This window comes from Schistocerca americana, chromosome 2, assembly GCF_021461395.2.
Source record: "Schistocerca americana isolate TAMUIC-IGC-003095 chromosome 2, iqSchAmer2.1, whole genome shotgun sequence".
NCBI classification, from domain to species: domain Eukaryota; kingdom Metazoa; phylum Arthropoda; class Insecta; order Orthoptera; family Acrididae; genus Schistocerca; species Schistocerca americana.
In genome coordinates, this window is record NC_060120.1 from 460,845 (window position 1) to 482,598 (window position 21,754).

General features: G+C 44.2%; 1 protein-coding gene across 1 annotated transcript in view; it reads right to left on the reverse strand.

The window, feature by feature from the left end:
• Positions 1-11,472: 11,472 nt before the first annotated feature.
• The window catches only part of LOC124594880 (cytochrome P450 9e2-like), an 81,556-nt gene continuing 71,274 nt past the window's right edge, over positions 11,473-21,754 (reverse strand). Inside the window, exon 7 of the mRNA XM_047133352.1 lies at positions 11,473-11,936. Within this exon, the coding sequence (XP_046989308.1) occupies positions 11,773-11,936 (164 nt within the window). The 3' untranslated portion in view covers positions 11,473-11,772. The remainder of the gene's footprint in view (positions 11,937-21,754) is intronic.

A 21,754-nucleotide genomic window follows, 5' to 3' on the forward strand; every position in this document is an offset into this window, starting at 1 on the left:
GTTCAGTAGCCTGTGTTTCTCCGCATTCACTGATCATCTACAGAGTAGCCTCACTTAACGATTTTATTTTGCATTTTGCGACTCGTGTCCTTAATCTGTTCAGTGCTCTCCATGTACTATACTGTAGTTGCTGGCCTTGTGTGATTTCCGCTTTGGGGTGCAGATTTTTATTTTGCGGAGAGTCATACTGGAATGATACTTGACGGATCTTAGGCCGGTGTTCTAGGGGTACTGCCCGCTGGATAAAGTTCTACCTTGACTGCGCGTTGCAACTGATTGGTGGTTATACATCAAATGCCGTTGCCGATTAGCTGCTTTTTCATTTGCTAATTTGCATCTGATATTTAGTGGTACTGTGGCCGCAAGTGGGTAAAGTTCGTGGAGAGGTGTAGGCGTCAGGCGTCTGGTGACAATCCACAGAGTCTCATTTACGGCGACATCTACTTCTTTGTTATGGCCAGACGCCTCCCATGCTGGTTCCGAACATTCTCCGGCCTGAAGACTCCCAGTGCCGATCGAGAAAGTTCTCGTTGCGCTTTCCTCTTTGAACTAGTTGGTTTACGTATAATATTTTTCCTTTCACAAATTTTTCTTTTTAGATTAGTGCAGTGTTCCTTAACCCCACTTCCTTAAAAAAGTTATACACATATGCTCTTTCGGGTGTTAATGAACCGCTGTGATACTTAAAGGGCATAATTATTATAAATTGTTAAAATTATTATTTTAAATGTAGGTTTATTTGTTACAATATAAACAAGCCAACATTTCAATAATTACGTAATTTCTTGCCCTCAGTGAGCAGTTACGCAACAGTGTTTTACTTAGCGTACAAATTTCAATCACAGCAAAAATTAAAATAGTTTTACTTAGAATTTCACAATTGGGACAGTGGTACCTAACGTGAGCATTAAGAAAATGTTTATTACAATCTGAACACTTCATTTGTGTCTTGTCGTCACAACTTCAAGGACAGAATTTGCTTCCGGAACCTTTGCAGTTTTGGTTGCCACCACCTAGCTTGGTGCTGAGGAACTTCCTGTATGTATTTTTCTAACAATGGCCGATGACAGCTCATTTTGTGGCAGCATTTTTCTAACTTCAATGTAAGGAATGACTAGGAGACTTCGCAATTGTTAAAGAAATATTCTTCTCTTGTAAAGGCCTTGTTTTTCGCCCTGGATATGTTTCGCTCCGCAGCACAAAAGAATAGTAGACAGAAGCATCAATAATATTGTAGAAGATAATCATTTACCAGTGGTTGCTTTTCCTCTTGCATGTGTAGCTGTTATTAAGCTGATCCAATGTGCCAACTGTTCCCTCACTTGCCCAATATCATTTTTGGTTTCTTATCTTCTCTGTTGCTTATTTCCTCACTGTTGTCCTCTGTGCTCATCAGGACAACCCGTTTGTTCTCCCTTGGAACGGAAAGTACGACCGTGGTGTCCTGAGTAAAAAAGAACTCTTAATCTGAACATCTTCTTTGCTTGATATATATATGATTAGCGGGGTTTGGGCTTATTTTTTCTTACTGTCACCAGCATTGTAAGATGACTTTTGATAAGTCCTTGGCCTAATGCATATGATGTGAAGAAGTTGTCACATGTGACACTTTGTCCTCTTAGTTCATGTGTCAGATCCACGATAAACTGCATATTTTGATTTTTTCGGTTGCTTGTCCAGATAATTTTCCCGTATAGGTCTGTGTCTTCAAAACATAAGTAGTAGCACTACCACACAATGTCCATTCTTTACCCAATATTGAGGGTTTGCTCGGCACAACGTCCTCAGAAAGCCACCAGTTGTTCACGCACGGTTGCTTACGCCAGGATTATAACGGACTGAAAGCATTTCCACCCACTTATCCGACAGAACTCTTACAGGTATCAACTCGTCACTTACTCTTCGTGGTCTTCGATCATACTTGTCATCGACACGTGACACACGTGAGATGCGATAGGACCGTTTCAGCAACATTACGGCAGGAAAGAAGGCTCTACCTTGAAAGTTCAATCTATCATCAAAAATTGTAATTATTAGTATTAGCTTGGGGAAAGACGTACGGGAATGTGTAAAGCTCCATCTCTGACAGGACACTTTTTCTCTAAAAAAACTTAAAGGCCATCTAATGAAACTTTACTAGCGTTATCACGAAATCTGATATGTAGCCGTACAACTTGTATTATGAAAACCCTTACTCCGACATGTCAATATTCTGATAGATAACAAAACAGAAATTAATTACTCTTCCTATACATCGAAAAAAATCAGTTCTCTAGTATCTGACTGTGACTTTGCGAATATTCTGTAACATCTCCAAACAGTTATACCGCTATATTGATGCACGCAGCAGGCAACGTACCTTATCTTACCGCTGCAACTGCATGAAAATATCGGATCCAGCAACGTGCTAAAATATTTCAAAAGAAATACCACAATCCATGCAGAGTGAAATGCTGGACGCAACTACTGATCACACTTCCTTTGTTTTAGTTTTGTAGAAGTTAAATGATCAGAGGCCTTTAGTCAACAAGCCTTAAGCAGTGTAAAGAAATGAATGAAATCAATAAAAACTTTTAACTTGCTATATTCGGAAAATTGGAGATTGATAAATTGGCAGCTTTACTCAGATCTTTCTTCTCCTTGGACAGTTTGTTTAGCAAAAAACTTTAATTATTCCACAATGTCTATAATCAATAAGCACGTACCTGGCCGCAGCAAAGACATGATTACTTTCAATGTATGCGTACACAAATCTGACAAAGTCCCTCCAGTGCGCAAGCTACCAACAACTACGCGTAGCAGAAAGGCAAAGCACCAAAAAAATTCTCAATTAATATCGAAATCTCCTCTGGCGCCACTAGCAGGCTGCGACGTTTCCTGGAGCGCGGCTTTTCTCCAGGACAACTGCTAGCAACTGTTTGCTCGCTACCTCTCGCGATAATAACATCTCAGTCTCAGAGTTTGTGTATGCATGCAACAACAGAATCAATAGCCAACGGCCCAGAAAAATATGAACGTCTAACTTTCAATCTGTCTCTGGATCCCACAGACTCTTTGTTGATTCAGCATGTGACCAATACACCAGCCCATAATAACAAGTCAATACAACCTTGAAGCGTAATTTCATATAATGCTTCCCAGCTATCCCCATAAACTCTTCGACTCTCAATATTAGTCATTTCCACCACAATGCTCTGATTATTATCGTTTGTCATAACTTGGAAAAGCTCCAAGTGATACTTTGTCTTTAGAGTGAGTCAGTTGAACAGCTTACTCATTGTCATTTGATGTATCAATATCCGAAATTTCTTCTGTATGAGATAAAGCACGAACGTTGTCATCACTGGTGTCATTTTATTATTCTGTCAGATGCGGTTACTAATGCTTCCAAATGCTCATCGGAAAGAATTCGTTTTGTCATTGTAACAATAAAAAAATTACTACGATAGGTGCGTGAACTACGTCTCCACAGAACAACTGACAAAACGTAACTGTTAGAGATAATGTGCTACAATAATTTGAATGCAGTGGGCGACTTGTATTGTTACTTGAGCTTCCGACATTCAACAATAAGGAATCAGGTATTTACTTGGCTACAAAAACAGTTATGCTTATACGTCAGGATTGTACAAATAAAACTTGACTCTGACATTTGCACATTCTGTGAATGGCCCCCCGCGTCATACTGACCCAAAGAATAAAAGTCTAACAAATTAAGTTCTAGCAAGGGGACAAGTAATTTTTTAGATTTGAGATTAAAGGCATTTAGAAAGTTTAGAAAAACAGTCACCAGGCTTGTAGCAATACCATTTAAATGTTAAAAGGTTATGGAAGAACAAATTCCTTTTTAGGTCATACTGACCTGAAGATAACAGCAAGATTAAATGACAGTGTACGATCTAGGCTGACTCCCAGGTATTTTGGTTTGGTGCAGTGTTGCTCTCTAACACCTCTCCATTCCCATTACAACTGTCTTGAGGCTTCTCGCTTATGCAGAAGACACATTGTTTTGGCACACTTCTATCAACTCATCAATAAGTACTCTATCTTAACTACTTTAGACGTGAACTATTGTTTTTGTAAATTGCAATGAAGGAACTAATTAAAAATTAGAAAATTTTGATGTTATCAGACTATAAGATGCTCAGGCATGCAGCAGATTTCACACTGTCTGCTAAAGGAGATGAATGAATGAGTTAACTGATAGTAAATACTGTAAATATTGATTAACATTTTATTTAACTGGGTGAAGACAGCTGTAGGAAGATGGGAGGAATGGGTTGGACTGCTGAGGAAAACGCGAGTAGTGTGTTCTATAAACTGGAAGTTGTCTTGACCTGAAGCAGGGGAAGAGCACAGGGAAACCGAAGAAGTACTGACTATTAACAAACTTGTTTTTAAAACAGGAAGGGTGAACTGATGCATATTTGTGTAAGAAGTAGCGAGAAGAACGTCTCAGCTGATCAGTGATGTCCGTCACTTGCATCCTCTTGCAACCGGATGTAATCTATTGCGGCCGTAGTAACCTTGGGGAACAATTGGCGGGCAGATTACTTTATTGCTGTGACGTCTGGCCGTTGTGAAGGCACAATCGTGTTCTGTCTGTAACGACATCGACCCACGTCCTGAAGCCAGTGCGAAATAGGAAGAACAGGGAGGCCGGATTTAGGCGGATTTACATTCGGTATTTTTTAAATTTCTTTGGCTGGTTTTATTTTGTTTACGATTGTTTACTCTTACGACATGGTTATTAAAGTAAAACTTGGTGTATATAATTCTCACTCAATATTTAAGAGTGCAAAATAATTTTATATAGACTCAAGTCGATGCGTGAGTGTACCCCGATCATGGGGCAAGTCTACGCAGCTATGGGAGCACGTTTACGCAGATATAGAACACAGCTAATGAGCAAATAAAACGCACTACTAAACTTTTCAAAATATGTTTTACTGGCAGCAAACAAAGTTACAGTCTTTCTTACACTAATGAACATAGTAAAACAATTTGTCTGGTACCAAACAAATGTTTTGGCAAACTTCGACCTGATAACGTAATATGGCCTACACAAAAATTTTAATCTTAATTAAAGCCCTATTCATTATCACTGTTTTAGATGCAATTTATACACACCAAAAAAATGTGTTTCCTGTGGCACAATCATCGTGAGCCCACCTTTTACAAGTAAAGCCCTAGACCAATTCTTGACGATTTATTTTTGATTGGTTGTATTGTTTCAGTCACTAAATACAAAAGCAATTTTCATTCTCTTCATCAGACTACTCTAAGCTGTAAGAGAAAGAAAGAAGAACTGGATGAGATTTTCTTTGTTGAGACGGGAGTGCTTGGTAATAGACGCTTTGGAAGGACTAGTTTGTGGGAGCAGACTGAGACTACGCAAGAGATACAAGATGAAGACGACATGAAGAGAAGCGGAAATTACAATAACCAGAAGAGTATCGCTGAAGATAGAAGCGTTACGATTTGAGAACCTGCCTTTGGTCAGAACACTAATGATATCAGAAGTAGACCTATCTACATTTTCCCTTGTTCTTACTTTCAGCAAATTCTTTCCCTTATCAGTCCATGATCCCGTAGAATTTCTTGTTTGAGAATCACTGGATTCAAATAGCGTTTTTAGCAATTGCTAAATTTTATTCTCATGTGACCTCAAATTTTTATATTGCGTTTCCAACTGATATTGTCTTAAAGTTTCCTTCACTGGGGTATCAGTTAGGACCGCAATGCAAAACTGTGCGGAAACATTCCCACTCCGTGTGACTTTTTTCTGTGGGGACACATTAAAGATCTGGTGTATATACCGCCTCTACCACGTGATCTAATAGAGCTCCGGGAGACAGTACGGGAAGCGACTGCCACAGTCGACGATGCCGTACTGGAACGAATATGGCAAGAATTCAATTTCCGTATTGACGTCTGCCGGGTCACTCATGGTTCGCATATCGAATGTTTACAGTGTTTAGTTCTTGTGCAATAAATAATTGCAAATTTTCCCGGGCTTTATGTACACCCTTTAGCAGTAATGTTCTCCGTGCGTAAACGTCTTCAATTACTTTATGGATGTATCGTAATCTCTGTCTTCTTCTAGAGTTTTTACTCCTTTCATTTATCTGTCTGAAATGTTTACTGCTGTCTTTAGCGTACGTGACTCACGTTTTGCTTCTTACATCTGTAAACGGCTGGTTTTGGGTGGCCAGAAAGTAGTCCACTATTTCATTTCAAGAGCTTTACTGGCTTCATGTCAATTCAGACAAACCAAAATATCTGGATGATGAGACTTTGTTGAATGTCTTGATATCGAAAAAAACAGTTTTGATTCGGACTGCACTATTTCTGTAAAACATTACCGTTGTATTAGCTTTATAAATTCCGTCGTGATTTCCATCAGATAACTTCTTTGAATGATAGAATGCACTCTGTAAAGTGTCTTCCTATCCTTGAAGTATGCACAGAGTAAAATAAAAATTTGGTACCTTTATGATTAGAGATCCTACATCTATGAATGATATCGTTTGTATGAATTTTATGTAGTTGGTACTAGGAACACTTACAGCACGTCTTTATTTATTAAAATTAGTCTGTATTTGTGCTTTCTGTGTTCATGAAAGTCAGCGAGCATTGGTGGCCTCTATTAAGTTGTTCGGATATTTATTATTTCCATTGTGAATTGTGGCAGCAATACTTTGAGAAACATCTCTACGATTTCTTCGCAGCTTTTACAATAAATTGTATTCCCACGTCCACGATGCTATGCAGATCACTTGGATTGTAGGAAACGGGAGAGGGCAAAGGGCGAGCTTGTGGTGCCTTGAAAAGGATAGTTCGGCTAAAGATAGGAAACCCCAACAGAAAAATCCGACAGGTGTACGTGCCTAGAAACGGCAGCACTGTCGTTGAACTATCCTGGCGAGAGGCTGACGTTCTTTCCTGGCGGAACTTCACCGCAGTGCTAGAATTCATCACAAAAACAGCCAGACGGAAATCAACCAGATTTATCTTTAACCTATTACGCTGTTGAAGGCTTACCACTGTATTTGTGTACAATCGCTTCTCCGTGCTTTAATGAACAGGTGTAGCGGAAACAAAAAAAATATTACGCCTGGAAAGATCGTTTCTCTCTTTTCAGGTTATTTCCAGAACTTCGTACCATTCCAGTCCGTGTCTTGTGGTTGCCACAGAGGCTGTATCATGGACCAGACAGAGCACCTCAAGACGACTTCACGTGTACGGTCAGACGTCATTCGGAATGGATCTTCGTGATTCCCAGTTTTGTTTTACTGGTGCACTTCGCTATCTCATGCACAGGGCACGCGAACGCAAACAGCACGGATATCTCTGATTGTTTCTTCGCACAGATTCCCTCCCCCTCCCCCATTCAGTTCGAGATAAGAGGTGGAGACGCCCACCGTTGGCCCAGAAATGCAAACCGAGCCACGGGCCGCTTGCACGACCCGTCGTCGTTGCGCGGACACCAGCTCTGGATTTTCGTTGCAGGTTAAATCTTGGCCAGACTCCAACCCATAACTTTTGTCTTTCGCGGGCAAACGCCCAGCACGTCGTCCCTCTGCTATCCGTTGCGTCACAGCTTTACGTCTGACACTAGGGAGACTCAGGCACAATTGCGAGGATTTCTTTCGGAATCTTTTTAAAAAAAAATGGTTGGATTTATCGTGTTTAAAATAGTTTAACTTTACAACACGATTTTAAAGTAGAAATTGGAATACATACTTCTGACTCACCATTACATTTAAGAGCGCAAAACTATTTTACATAGGCTGAGGTCGAGTGCGTAAACGTACATCGGGTAAAGGGCAGGATTACGCACCTGTGAGAGTCCATTTACGCGTATCCTAGAACACACTAATGAGTAAATAAAACGCACTAGTAAAATTTTTAAATTTATTTTATACAGGTTTACCTACATCAATTAACACAAAAAACACAAAAATTATAGTGGAAATTTTTTTTCTGCGAAGTTGCAGCTGTTAGCGTGCTATGGCGTACTCAGAAGTCTGAATGCTAATTGAACGACCATTCATTATCGTTGTCCGCGCTGCACACGAAAAATGTGTTTCCTACGACACATTCGTCGTGAGCTCACCTTTTACATCTAAAGCTGTGGAACCATTCGTGATTTTTTTTTTTTTGATAGGTTGTATCTTTTCAATCAATAAATACAAAGGCAGCGTTCATTCTCTTCACCAGACTACTACTGGTTGCAAAAGAAAGCAAGAAGATCTGTACGGGACATTCGTTGAGATGAGAGCGCTTGTTAACTGACGCTTTTAAAGGATTGGTTCCAAAGAGGCGGCGGAGATGAAGGAGGAGAGACAAAATGATAGACGACATAAAGTGAAGCGGACCCGAAAAAGGTGGCGGAAGACAGGAGAGCTTGGAGAGTTCCCTCGTGACAGACCTGCCTTTCGGCAGAATGCTAGGCTAGTGACATCAGAGGAGGCCTACCCACATTTTTGCCTGTTCTTGCTTTTAGCAATTTCTTGCCCTTGTCAGTCGTTGATCTCATAAAATTAATTCTTTCTGCTTCAGATTCATTACGTTCAAATACCTTTTTTAGTAATTTCTATCTCTTATTCTCCTGTGCTGCCACTTTTTTAGATTGTGTCTGCAACTGTCTTGAAGTTTTCTTGACTGGCATATCAGTTTGGACTGCAAACCAAAACAGTGCGTAAACGTGCCACATTGTCATGTTAGAATTAGTTTCGAAACTACAGTTGTAACTCTGAGGCTTTCACGTTGTACAAATGTATCTTGTAATGTAGCATAACCTCCTGTATACGCAGATACACTAATCAGACAGAACATTATGACCATCGACCAACTATCGATATAAAGCAGTCCGGGCGATAGCAGCGTCTCCTGGCGAGGAATGACTGCTAGTTAGGCCCACGCACTGTGCATGTGGTACCAGTGAGCGTTCTGTCCGTGTGTAGAACGGGGAAAGCGAGCGATCTATCTGAGTTTGACCGAGGGCAGGCTGTGGCGGCCTGGAGGCGCGGCACGAGCATTTCGGAAACTGCGCACCACCCGTCGGATGTTCGAGTGCTGTGATGAGTGTCTTCAACACTTGGTGGAACCAAGGTGAAGCCTTGTAAAGCTGTCGTGGGGTTGAGCGGCCAGCCCTCATTACAGATGTCGGACGTCGTAGGCTGGGCAGACTGGTAAAACAGAACAGCCGGCGAACTGTGGCGAAACTAGCATCAGATTTTAGTGCTGGGCACAGTACAGGTGTGTCTGAACACACAGTGCACCGAACACTCCTAACGATGGGCCTCCGCAGCCGAGGACCCTTGCATGGGCCAGTGTTGACAGCACGACACCGGTAACTGCTACTGAAGTGGGCAGAAGACCATCGAAACTGGACACTGGCGCGGTGGCAGAGCGTTACATGGTCTGATGAATTCCGATACTTTCTTACCGATGGGAGGGCGCGAATCTTTTCTCTTCTAGGTGAACAGTTCTTTCACACCTGTACTGTGGGAGAAAGACAAGGTGGCGGCGGCTCCATTATGCTCTGGAGAACATTCACGTGGGCATTCATGGGTCCAGAGGAGCTCGCATAAGGAATATCGTAAACTGGTTGCAGACCACGTATACCCCTTCATGACGATCACGTTTCCCGACGGCAGTGGCATTTTTCAAGATGATAATGCTCCACGTCACGAAGCCAGGAATGTGACGGAGTGGTTCAAGGAACACAGCGGAGAGTTCCGGTTGATGTGGTTGAACGTGGCGTCAGATCTCATCGCCCTTCCCCCCGGAATTTACGGGACCTAGGTGACTCGTGTGTGCTACTGATGTACCAGTTCCTCCAGCGACCAACCGAGGTCTCGCTGCTTCCATGTCACGATGCGCCGCCACTGTTATCCGTACCAAAAGTGGACACACCGGCTATTATATTAGGTAGGTGGTCTTAACGTACTGGCTGATCAGTGTAAATTCACCTGTTGTCAATTCTAAAGGTGGTGCTCCCTAGGAGCTTCGATATTTGAGTATCAGAATTCACTCACCTTGCTCATACAAATATGATCTTCACGCTAAAATGTTCATTCCGCTGAAGCCACGAAGCTTATTGCAGTACTTATCAACCATTATCGGAAGCGCTTCAGCAAGAATGATTCCCGAGAAAACTGCTCTGCCCGAACGCGGACCGTGCGTAAACGTGCCAAAATCTCCCCTACCTCTCTCCTATTCTGGAACACTAATTTTTCCTCACTCATTTAACGTAACTCAGCGAGTATATTTTCCTGAAACTTCTATCTTCATGTAGCTCTCGTTGTGCGATCAATTGGTTGAGCAAGTCTGATAATTTCCATACATTTCCCTTCTCCTTCCATATACTTCCATCCTGCTTGCCAAATACCGATCATTAATTATTTTGTAGGTATTTACTCTTTCGTAAAAATCTTCGCACTGTCGCTGCAGTTTTAGTGTAGGTGAATTTCTGTGATGCCGCCAGCATTACCGGTAATATAGGGGCTGTGACTGAGTCCAAACTGGGGCCTGAGGTGCTCACTGACTGCCGGTCCACCTGGTAGAGCACCCACTTTCAAGCCATCACTTTTCTATGGAAAAAGAGCCCACCAGTAAGTAACGAGGCTGGTGGGCTTGTCCGCTAGCAGCGCTCTCACGTAGCGAGGTAATCAACAGCCGTCGTGTCCCTCCGTTTTACGGAACCGGGTGACAGGCAGCGTCTCAACGCGACTCCCCATCAACTCAGCCACCAAGACAAGATCTGTGAAACTCTATAAACCAGTTTCTTTATTGACAAGATAGCGTAATCTGCAACATGTAACACATAATGTAGAAGACTCTAATTACAGTCATCAAACAGTATGAAGAAGTTACATAGGCTAGAGATTAACAAAGATGAAACTTCCTGGCAGATTAAAACTGTGTGCCCGACCGAGACACGAACTCGGGACCTTTGCCTTTCACGGGCAAGTGCTCTACCAACTGAGCTACCGAAGCACGACTCACGCCCGGTACTCACAGCTTTACTTCTGCCAGTACCTCGTCTCCTACCTTCCAAACTTTACAGAAGCTCTCCTGCGAACCTTGCAGAACTAGCACTCCTGAAAGAAAGGATATTGCGGAGACATGGCTTAGCCACAGCCTGGGGGATGTTTCCAGAATGAGATTTTCACTCTGCAGCGGAGTGTGCGCTGATATGAAACTTCCTGGCAGATTAAAACTGTGTGCCCGACCGAGACACGAACTCGGGACCTTTGCCTTTCGCGGGCAAGTGCTCTACCAACTGAGCTACCAAAGCTCAGGAGACGAGGTACTGGCAGAACTAAAGCTGTGAGTACCGGGCGTGAGTCGTGCTTCGGTAGCTCAGTTGGTAGAGCACTTGCCCGCGAAAGGCAAAGGTCCCGACTTCGTGTCTCGGTCGGGCACACAGTTTTAATCTGCCAGGAAGTTTCATATCAGCGCACACTCCGCTGCAGAGTGAAAATCTCATTCTGGATTAACAAAGATGTTTGTCAAATCAGGAATATCTGGTCTGGAAGCAAGAAAACTAATTACCTCGAAAACTCATGTGAGTGAATAATATGGCGGTATTCTATACTTCGAATATCCCTGGCTAACGGCATATTATGAAACTTTTCTTTGATTCAGCAAGTAAATATTTCAATAAGTGACATTAACTTTCGGTTTCTCTTGTACATTACGCTTAATGTGACACACTGCTGAGGTCGCCATAGACTAAGTTTCGTTTCTGCACTCAATCAGTCAAGTTCGGCGTCGAAGACCCAGCCAAGCGCCACCTTGGATCAAGAGATTTGGCTTTGGCTGAATTTTGAGCGGCACTGGAGTCTTGGGAACTATTTGCAGGCTGAATTTGGACAGCATGTGTAGCAGTACCACCTTTGTCTCCATCAGTGCGAACCTCTGAGCTGCAACAACAAAACATGAGGAAGCAGGTGAGAAATATACGTAAAAACAGGAAAAAATTTCGATAAAAGAATATTACTCTCTCAGCTTCTTCCAATAGGGCTCGTTTTGCACGCAGGCGTATGTTTTGGCATACTGAAAGGGGGAGAAGAACTCCCGTCTTTTTTTATTATTGGAACTTAGGTACTATATTTATTCTCTGAACGCCATCTTATGTCGTATGGCGGCTGGTACTGTTTGTAGAACGGTGGCTGGTAGGCCCCTGTGTGAACTATGTCTAATTTAAAAGACATGGTCCCTTCGCGAAACAGGAAGGAGAAATGTGGGTAACTTTCTAGGAAAGAACGATCTCGGAATTTTAATAGCAAACAGTACCGTGATGCAAACGGCCTCTCTTGTAACGTCTATCACTATAGTTGGATGAGCATCGCCGTGACGAAACGCGTTGCTCTTATTTGGATCTTATTTTCTCTATCAGCCCTACCTGTAAAGGATCCCAGACTGACGAGCAATATTCAGATGACGGTCGAACGAGATTTTTGTCAGCTGCCTTCTTCGCGAGTGGACTACCCTCCCTGAGGATATTTCTAATAAATTCCAGTCTGACATTTGCCTATCCTACAGTTAGTTTTATGTTGTCATTCCACTATAACTCTTTCCGTACGCTTATTCCCAGATATTTAATGGGTTTCAGAGTGATTCCGCTACAAACTTTCAGGTACGATGGAGGAGGGCAAATGTACCAATTTGAGATAAGGCACCCTAGTCCGAAACCGGCCGAGTCGAAAATTATAACCAAAAATCGTTCTGATACCTTTGGAATACTTGAACTGGTACTATTGTCCCTAAAATTGTAATTTAGGCAAATTTCAGAGGTGGTAATAAGGACCTAAACAAGAAAAAAGTGTTAAATAGGGGCTCTAAAATACATGACTTTGACCTATGTGCACTTTTTCGTCTTAGATACTGTAAAACATATCCCTTCTTCTGAACGAGTGACCACAGTTTTTGACGTATGCATTTTAGTGGCGATGTTTACCGGAAGTTTTTCGTTTTTTCGTCCTTAGTGCATCCTCCAAAAACATGGAAACCAAAGAGCTTGCTGTAGAAGAGATGTGTTTATAGTTTCCAAGATGAACAAGAGCTCTTAGCTCTAAACGTATGCATTTTAGAGCTCATGCTTACTAGGTATTTTTTAATGGAAGTTGCCTACCCACAATGCCGTTAAATGTATTGCACTCTCAATGGTGGCAGAACGATTTTTGCATATAACGTTCGAATCAATCGTTTCCGGAGCAGGGTCCCTTACCTCAAACAGGCACATTTTCCTTTCTCCATTACCCCTGAAAGTTTGTAACATGGATACGGAATCACACTGTATACGTCTTTGAAAATGTAGTTATAGTCACTTACGTACATGTACCAGTATAGAAAATGAAATATGAATATTCACGTAATAAAAAATAATTTAACGTTTAAATTGAGCGCACGTGACAAAGTGAACATTCTGGATACTAATACTGATAAAAGACCATAGATATCAGATAGAACTCGTAATATCTTCAAGGCAAACCTGTGTACTAGAAACCTGACCTTTGATTAAGAAATAGTGTAGCATCTGTCAGTCATGTTATGCAACTGAGCATTAAAATAAACTTGAAGTTTCAGTCCTGTTTTCTGATGGTAACACTGTGGGCATTATACTTTATTATTAATTATCAGATTAAAATTAATCATAATTGTTTACTTGATTTTCCAATAATCCCAACTTTTTTGTTCTGACACGCAATGAGATAAGGGTTAATGAACATAATACATGGTGGTCATAAAGTCTCGATCCATTTCTAAAAAATAAGGGCTGCGTTACAGAATACATAATTATAACATGTTTCAGTGCCTATTTTTTCTTTTTAAGGGTAATCGAGAAGAATGCTTGCGGTAGAAGAATGTGTGGCTTTTGTTACGACGCGATTGCACAGTCTGGAGATGCAACCGGAGTTTACTTCGAGATTTCAAAGGCCAGCACCAACAAGAGGTGAGTCACGATCCGGAAGGCCTCCTGAACCACAAGACACTCTTCAGCGTGTCAGAGAAACAACCGAAACAAATCCCAATGCATGAAATCACCTTCAAGCAAAGAGTTAGACGTGCCAAAATCAACAATTTTGGATGTTTTGCACTTCACGCTAAAGAAAAAAGCGTACCACTTAGAGGTGCTTCACAAGTAGGCCGCGAAAATTATGGAGCTTGCCAAATTGCTTGTTACGATTTGACAGAAGTTGCGCACAACGAACATCTAATGGGTAATATTTTTTTGTTTATTAACGAGAGGCGTGAGGTCGGTCGCTTGACGGCGCGGCCCTGCCCGCTGCCGGCGCGCCGTAAGGCACGGAGGCTCGCACTGGGGCATATCGCTTCTAGTCGGGTGTGCTGCGGCAGTCCTCACAAGGGGAAGTGACGCGTCTCACAGCCTCTCCTTCCCAAGTGGCTCTTTCCGCCTTCCCGTGGTGCCAGACGTTAAGCTCGGCATTCTGCCTTGCGACAAAAGAGAGAGCTGCGACCCAACCCGGATGCGAAAGCTAAGGGTGCGTGGCACAGGGGGAGCTGTGTCGAGGGACCGAACACCAGTCCCTTTCTGTTCCCAGGGCACAGACCAGCGGGTGCTCTGCATGCCGGCGACCTCGTTTGTCGGCGTGGGATCGCGGCGCGAGTCGGCAAGGGTGCTTCGCCGCGCCCCTGGGTAACCGGGGCGTGCTCTGCCAAACCCAGGAGGTGGTGGCATCGCCTGGGCCAGGTTAGATGGGTCCAGACCGCTGAACGACTGGGGGACCGACCCACCACCTGAGTGGGAGTGGGTGCTTGGCCGAGAGGTGGAAGCTCGGGCTAGTAGGCGGCGAAGGACGAGAGGTGCATCCGCCTTTCCAGAGTGCGGGGTGCAGTTGCCGAGAAGCGTCGGGTGAAATCGTCGACGACGGAGCCACCGTCGGGGACCAGTGCGCTGGCAACCCAGCAGTTCGAGGATGCGCTTGGCCTTGGGGCGAGGCCGGTGGGCGAGCTGCATCAGTCCCCCCCCCCCCCCCCCCCCCCCAATGCCAGAGGAGCCCGTCCGGGGCAAGAGACGGGCTCCCAACCCTTTTCACTTGTCAAATCAATCATGGATGACCAAGAGACGAGTGATTCGGGTAGAGTGTTCTTTCGAGGTGTTCGACACTTACTGTTCCCACCCTTGAAGAGGGCCTGGGGCAAGGCGCAGAAAATGCAACCGAATGGCATACTAGAATCAACCAACTATTAGATTCTAGTACAAAAAACGGGAAAATTAGTAATACAGTAGTACTTTCCATCAAAAAAGGGCTCGCCGCCTGGGCTATCGCTAGTGCAAAGCTCGAGAGGCGACTAGAAGAATTTGGAAAAGAGAATGAACGACTGCGAAAACAGTCCACCAAAACATGGGCTGGGGTGGTCGCACAGGCGGCTACAAAAACACAGACAACGAGAGAGACCGTTGCAAAGGTGTCCAAAAGACCTGACACGGCAGTCTTTCTAAGACCCCTGCCAGGTGAGGACATCAAAAAAGTACAAGAACTCTTCACAACTACTGTAAACCCAGCAGCAGACAGGATAAAAATAAACAAGGTTAAGGCAACAAAAAATGTTGTAATAGTAGATGTTGCCACTGAAGAAGACAGAGATAAGATACTCAATCACAACAAACTTAAGAAGGTTGTTAAGTGTGAACCGCCCAAAAAGCGGAATCCCTTAGTGATCCTGTATGATGTGCCCACCACAATAAATGAAAATGACGTTTACGAAAAAATAAATCAACAGAACTTTGAGGACATGAGTTTGGAGAACTTCAAAAAAGAATTCAAACTCCTCTTTAGAACCGAACATCATGTAGCCGAAGTTTCGGGGAGTATGTGGCGCAAGCTCACCAGTACGGGCAGAATACACATGGCGTTCCACTAGATTAATGTAAGGGACTACCTCATAGTTCCCCGGTGTCACAACTGTGGAGACCTCGACCATGTTCACGAACACTGTGAGCGAAAGCCGGCTTGCTCCAGGTGCGACGCTGAAGATCACACTAGGAAAACCTGTGGCAAAACAGGGATATGTATCCCTTGCACAAGGAGAGGAAAAAGGAACTGCAATGCCACAGGAAGGAACTGCCCTACATATAGGGTACTAGAACAAAGACTAATCTCGAGGACTGATTATGGCTGAGTCCATATCAGGTAACAGGAACCCTAAAAGAAAGTCCCCGAGTAAAAGGGTAAGGGATGCACTAAGGGCCAGCAGATTTAGAGAATTCTTACAAGGAGCAACCAAAACGGAGACCAAAAAAGTAGATACGAAAGATGCAGGTATACAAACTGACCCCTGTGGTCAGATAAGTGCTCCCTCTCCCCCAAACCGGGGACTAAGGTCGCTTGAAGAGCTGGAACGACCAAAAGGGCATCCTGTGGCAAAACAACAAATCGAAACACCAGAAAAACAAAAAATACAAGTTAACACCGTAAGTAGTACATCATCCTCTACAAACCCTTTTACACAAAAAGGTTCGGGCTTTGATCCCAATACGGTATACCCCAACCTAGAACACGCATTACAATTAGCACGCCTGGAGAAGCCTGTGGTCCTCACCACAGCCCTGAGACATGTGGTGCGGGTCGGTCATGAATACGGCAGAGACGTCACCTTCTCGGCAATGGAGGCTGTTGATAAAATACAGCTGAAGACAACGAATCTTCCGACTTTGGAGCCCTGCATGACCTAGTCAAAAAAGTCTTTGAAAGGAGAAACGAGAAATTCGACGTCGACGAACTTTACAGTCAATCTGTCATTACAAACGGAAGACTAGCTCACGACTGGATCAAAAATTGGCCTGAATCACACATTAGAACATACTTTGCACGTGAACCGTTTAAAAGTAGGACAGATTAATTCACACAACAGCAAATTAGTCATGCAGGAACTCGACAGAGTCGTGGAGGAGAGGAGTCTGGATATGCTCTCTTTGCAGGAACCATACTCCCAGGCTGGGCGAATCCCATTTGCAGCAGCAAATTGGCAAGTAATTCACAGTGGAGTAGAACCCAGAGCAGCAATAATGAACATTAATAAAGCGCTAAGAGCCACAGTCCTTGCTCACATCTCCGACAACCAGTGCAACGTCGTGGAGCTACAGTCACCAGCCAGAGTACTGTACATCATCAACATGTACTTCCAGTACGGCAGGGCAATAGATGAATTCTTAGATAAACTCACACAAGTAACCACGGCGCTGCGGAGGCGTCGATGTGTCATGACAGCAGATATAAACGCAAAGTCTCCCGTATGGTTCACGAGCACACGGGATGATAGAGGAGAAAAAGCCGAGGAGACCATCATGGTGTTACAGTTAATGGTCGCCAACAAACAAGGGAACCCACCCACCTACGCAGGAGGTGGGGGCGAGGGCACGAACATCGATGTCACACTGGTCACGCCCAATCTCACCACCAGAGTAGCAAACTGGGTGGTCTGGGGTCAAGTAACAACCAGTGATCATAACCTCATTACATTCTCATTGGGAGACGAGGCGTGCCACAGGGCTGACTGGGACTGGCTGTCAAGGGAGTGTGAAATACAGATATTGCCAGAAAGTGACGAAAATGTCGAAGGATACGCCGAAGAACTGGTGAAAGCAGTTGTTAGGGCGGTGAAAGCTGCCGTACCAACCAGGAGGAGAGCCGTAGCGGCCTCTCCGTCACCATGGTCAACCAAACTTGGACAGATGCGCCAGTCTGTAAGGAGGGCGAGGAGGTACTACCAGCGGAGTGTCGTCTGGGAGGAAAAGCAACGCTGGTTGCAAAGATACAGAGAGGCGAAGGAGCACTTCCAACAGGAGCTTAAGGCAGTAAGGCTACAGAGCTGGGAGAAGTATGTACAAACACAACTAGCTACGGACCCATGGGGCTTACCGTACAAGTTAGTACGGGAAAGATCAGGTCACCCATGGTGCTGTCTACCGTCAGGGATCAGGGAGAGATGACGGAAACCTGGCAGGAAACTGCTGAGGTCCTCCTCTGTGAACTGCTGCCTGACGATAGCGAGAATGACGACTCTGAGGCACAACAACAGATCTGGAGACAAGATCAAGAGGAATACCAGAACAACAGCATGGTATATCCCTTCTCCGAAGAGGAAGTAGCCGCTCAGATAAAAGCCCTTAAAAGAGGCAAGGGTCTTGGCCCAGATTGCATCACTGCGGAGGTGGTGCAATTCCTGGCCCCCAACTGGTAGCACCTCTCACAAAGTTATACAACGAGTGCTTGTGGCTCGGGAAATTCCCCCAAATATGGAAACAGGCCACAGTAGTAATAATTAAGAAGGGCCCAGACAAAGACCCCAAGAAGCCAAGTCTTACAGGCCCATCTGTTTACTGGACACACTGGGGAAACTTTTTGAGAGGTTGCTGGCAGACAGACTGGCAGCACACCGAGTGTTGTGCAGGATGAGCGACAGACAGTTCGGCTTCAGGTCTGGGAGATCGGCGTCTGGCGCCATCGCCCTGGCTGCGGAGGTCTGTGCCTCAACCCCGCACAAATACATGGTCGGCATCATGGTGGATATCAGTGGCGCCTTTGACAACCTGTGGTGGTCCTCGCTCTTCTCCCGCTTGCGAGAGAAGGAGTGCCCGGGATCGCTATATGACTGTCTTAGGAGCTATTGTGAGAATAGGGAGGTTTGGCTATCGTCCCCTAGCTGGAGAATAAGTAAAGAGATCACCAAGGGGTGTCCACAGGGATCTGTCCTGGGGCCACTCTTCTGGGATATTAACATGGAACCCCTCTTGGACAACCTACAAAACAGCGATGAGGTGCTAGAGGGCATAGCCTACATGGACGACCTCCTCCTGCTGGTTGGTGGCCGCAGCCGCGAAGACTTGGAGCCAAAAATTGAGAGGGCCATATCAATCCTGAGTACACGGAGCCACATGACCAAAATGAAGGTCTCACCAACCAAGTCCACGTACTTACTCCTGAAAGGACTATTAGTCAGGAATCCAACCGTAAGAATAGATGGCTCACCAGTTCTTCGACGCCATGAGGTGCGATACCTAGGAGTAGTCGTCGATGAGAGGTGGACTTATACGTCACACATTGACACTGTCATACAGAAATCATTAGAAACACTAAACAGTCTAATAGCGATTGGAAATAAACGATTCTACCTGCCACCAGAACTAATCAAACTATATCACAACGGCATTCTGACATCAATCGTAGGATATGGGTCAGGAGTCTGGGCCCACAGACTCACGAGGGTCATGCCTGCCATGGCTGTGAGAAGACTGCAGCGGAACATGCTTCTCAGATCAGTAGGGGCATATAGAACAATCCCAGGGGGAGCGCTAACAGTATTAATGGGGCTCTGTCCGCTCGATATAAAGATCAGAGAGCAGGCGACGTGGTATTGGGTTAAAAAGGGAAACAGGGATAATTGATCTAATGGGGATTCACGTGGGAAACAAAATGGAAATCAAACGCAGGGGGGAAGAACTCTGGCAAGAACAGTGGGACAATGAAGAATCTGGTCGCAGAACATACGAACTGCTGCCCAGTATCAGGGAGAGACTGCAATTAGTATACTTCACACCGTCACGAGGACTGCTGCACTTCCTCACAGGTCATGGACCCTACCCGGCATACCTATGCCGGTTCGGGAAACGGCCTACACCATCGTGTGACTGTGGGGCCACACCAGGCACCCCAGAACACGTGGTGTATGAATGCCACCTCTTCAACGACGTATCGGCGCAATTACGCCATCAGATACCCAACCACGACACGTACCACCTGCTCAGGCATGAGGACCATTTTTCAATCCTGAAAAAACTAGCAAACGAGATCTCACTTAAAGTGATAAAGGAATTTCTTAGGAACAACGATTAAGACTTTATCACAACCGATCTGACTCCGCGCACCTGTCCCGTTTCCGCCGAGGCGTGGACTTGGCCAGCCGCCTCACGGCTGGAATCCGCCACGTCTGGGATTAGGGGGAGGGTGCGCCCTATTACCGATCCAGACATTCACCGATTTTGACATTAGGTTAAGTTAGGTTAGATGTAGGACAAGCTAGGGTAGTAACACTAGCAGAGTACTGCAGCGATCAACAACTCCGGCCAGCCCGGTGCCAGGGGCACGTCCATCGGGACTAGCTCGGTGAACACGGCCAACATCATAGGTTTACACAACGCTGGCACGTTTGTAACGCTGCAGGTAGAAGCAGATTAGCATAAGTAGAAATAGAACAACATAGTAAAGACATAACAGTAGTGCCCATAGTGAGAGCAAAATAACTAGCATAAAGTATGCTGTAGTATTAACACTTAAATTGTATCAATTAGGACCCACTAATTGCATAAGGTGGTGGGTTGTTATGTATCATACATAATTGAAGAATAATGATTTTTTTTTATTAAAGAGACCACGTTCCACATTTGCGGAAAGGTTGAGAACGTTACTGCCGCATATGGGATAACGAGCCACCAAACGCTGTCACTGAACGGAAAATAGGCACTCCAAAAGTGAATGCGTTATTTGGATTAATTTTTGCGGAAAAGCAGTTACAGAAAACATATACCATGATATGTTGGAGCAACTCCTGAAACCACGACTTCAACAAGGAGGCATTGCTCATAATGTTTTTTTTTCCAACAGGACGGCCCCATTTTGCTGTCATAATGAGTACGTAAATGGAAAACTCGCCAGCAGATGGACAGTTAAAGGTTCATCAAGACTTTGGCGATCGAGTTCACCTGATTTGACACCCTCTGTCTTCTCTGCTTGGGGGTACATGAATGAAGAATGAACGAAACAAAGCGTTCTTTAGACTCTAAGTGCACGAAACAGGGATGCAGCGTTGGTTATTAGATAAGGCACGCTTCAGATTACACTCATGTCTGCTCCTCAACGAAGGAAGCAATGCTTCAAAACGGACGGAGGTCGTATTGAAGTACGGTGAAAATGTATACACAGATTGTCAATAAACTTACATGCGCATTGTGTAAATTCATGCATTATTTCTTCGTTCGACCGACGCTTCACCCTGTATTATGTGACAGTCCTTACAAACGCTACCAGTTTTAAAATGTTTGAGGATGATAAAGAATGACATGAATGAGCTATATATTCTTTTTAAAGACACAAAACTGCAGTACTTTCAGTCTAAATACAAAGCCTGTAGAAAAACCTATAGGGAAGCACTTAAGACATTAAAGGCATAGAAGTATGCAGAACAGATGAGTCAAACATTTAATGTTAGCAAAACAGCGTGGAATATAGTAAAGAAGGAAAGTGGGGGGAATGACAAGGCATTGTGTAACAACATAATAAGGGGCAATGAAAAATTGGTTAGTGACCCAAAAGAAGTATGCGAGAGATTCATAGATCAATTTAGTAAGATGAGTAAGGAGGACGTGATCATCCCACCGCAGGTGCTAAATCCCAGTATTGTCTTCCTGAGGTGTGTTACAGAACAGGAAATCCTGAGAACCATTTACAACTTAAAAGCAAGTACATCCAGTGGCTGGGACGACATCTCAGCCAAATTTCTGGAAGTATGCAGTAATGAGTTAATAAAGCCACTGCAACATGTAATAAACAGCTCTTTCAGACAGGGGTCATTTCCTGACTTGTTAAAAGTCACTGAAATAAGACCAGTGCATAAAAAGGGAAAACTACTGATGTACAAAATTATAGGCCTATTTCATTGACATCAGAACTTAGTAAGTTGTTGGAAAGGCTATTTCTTGATCAAATGGAATCATTTT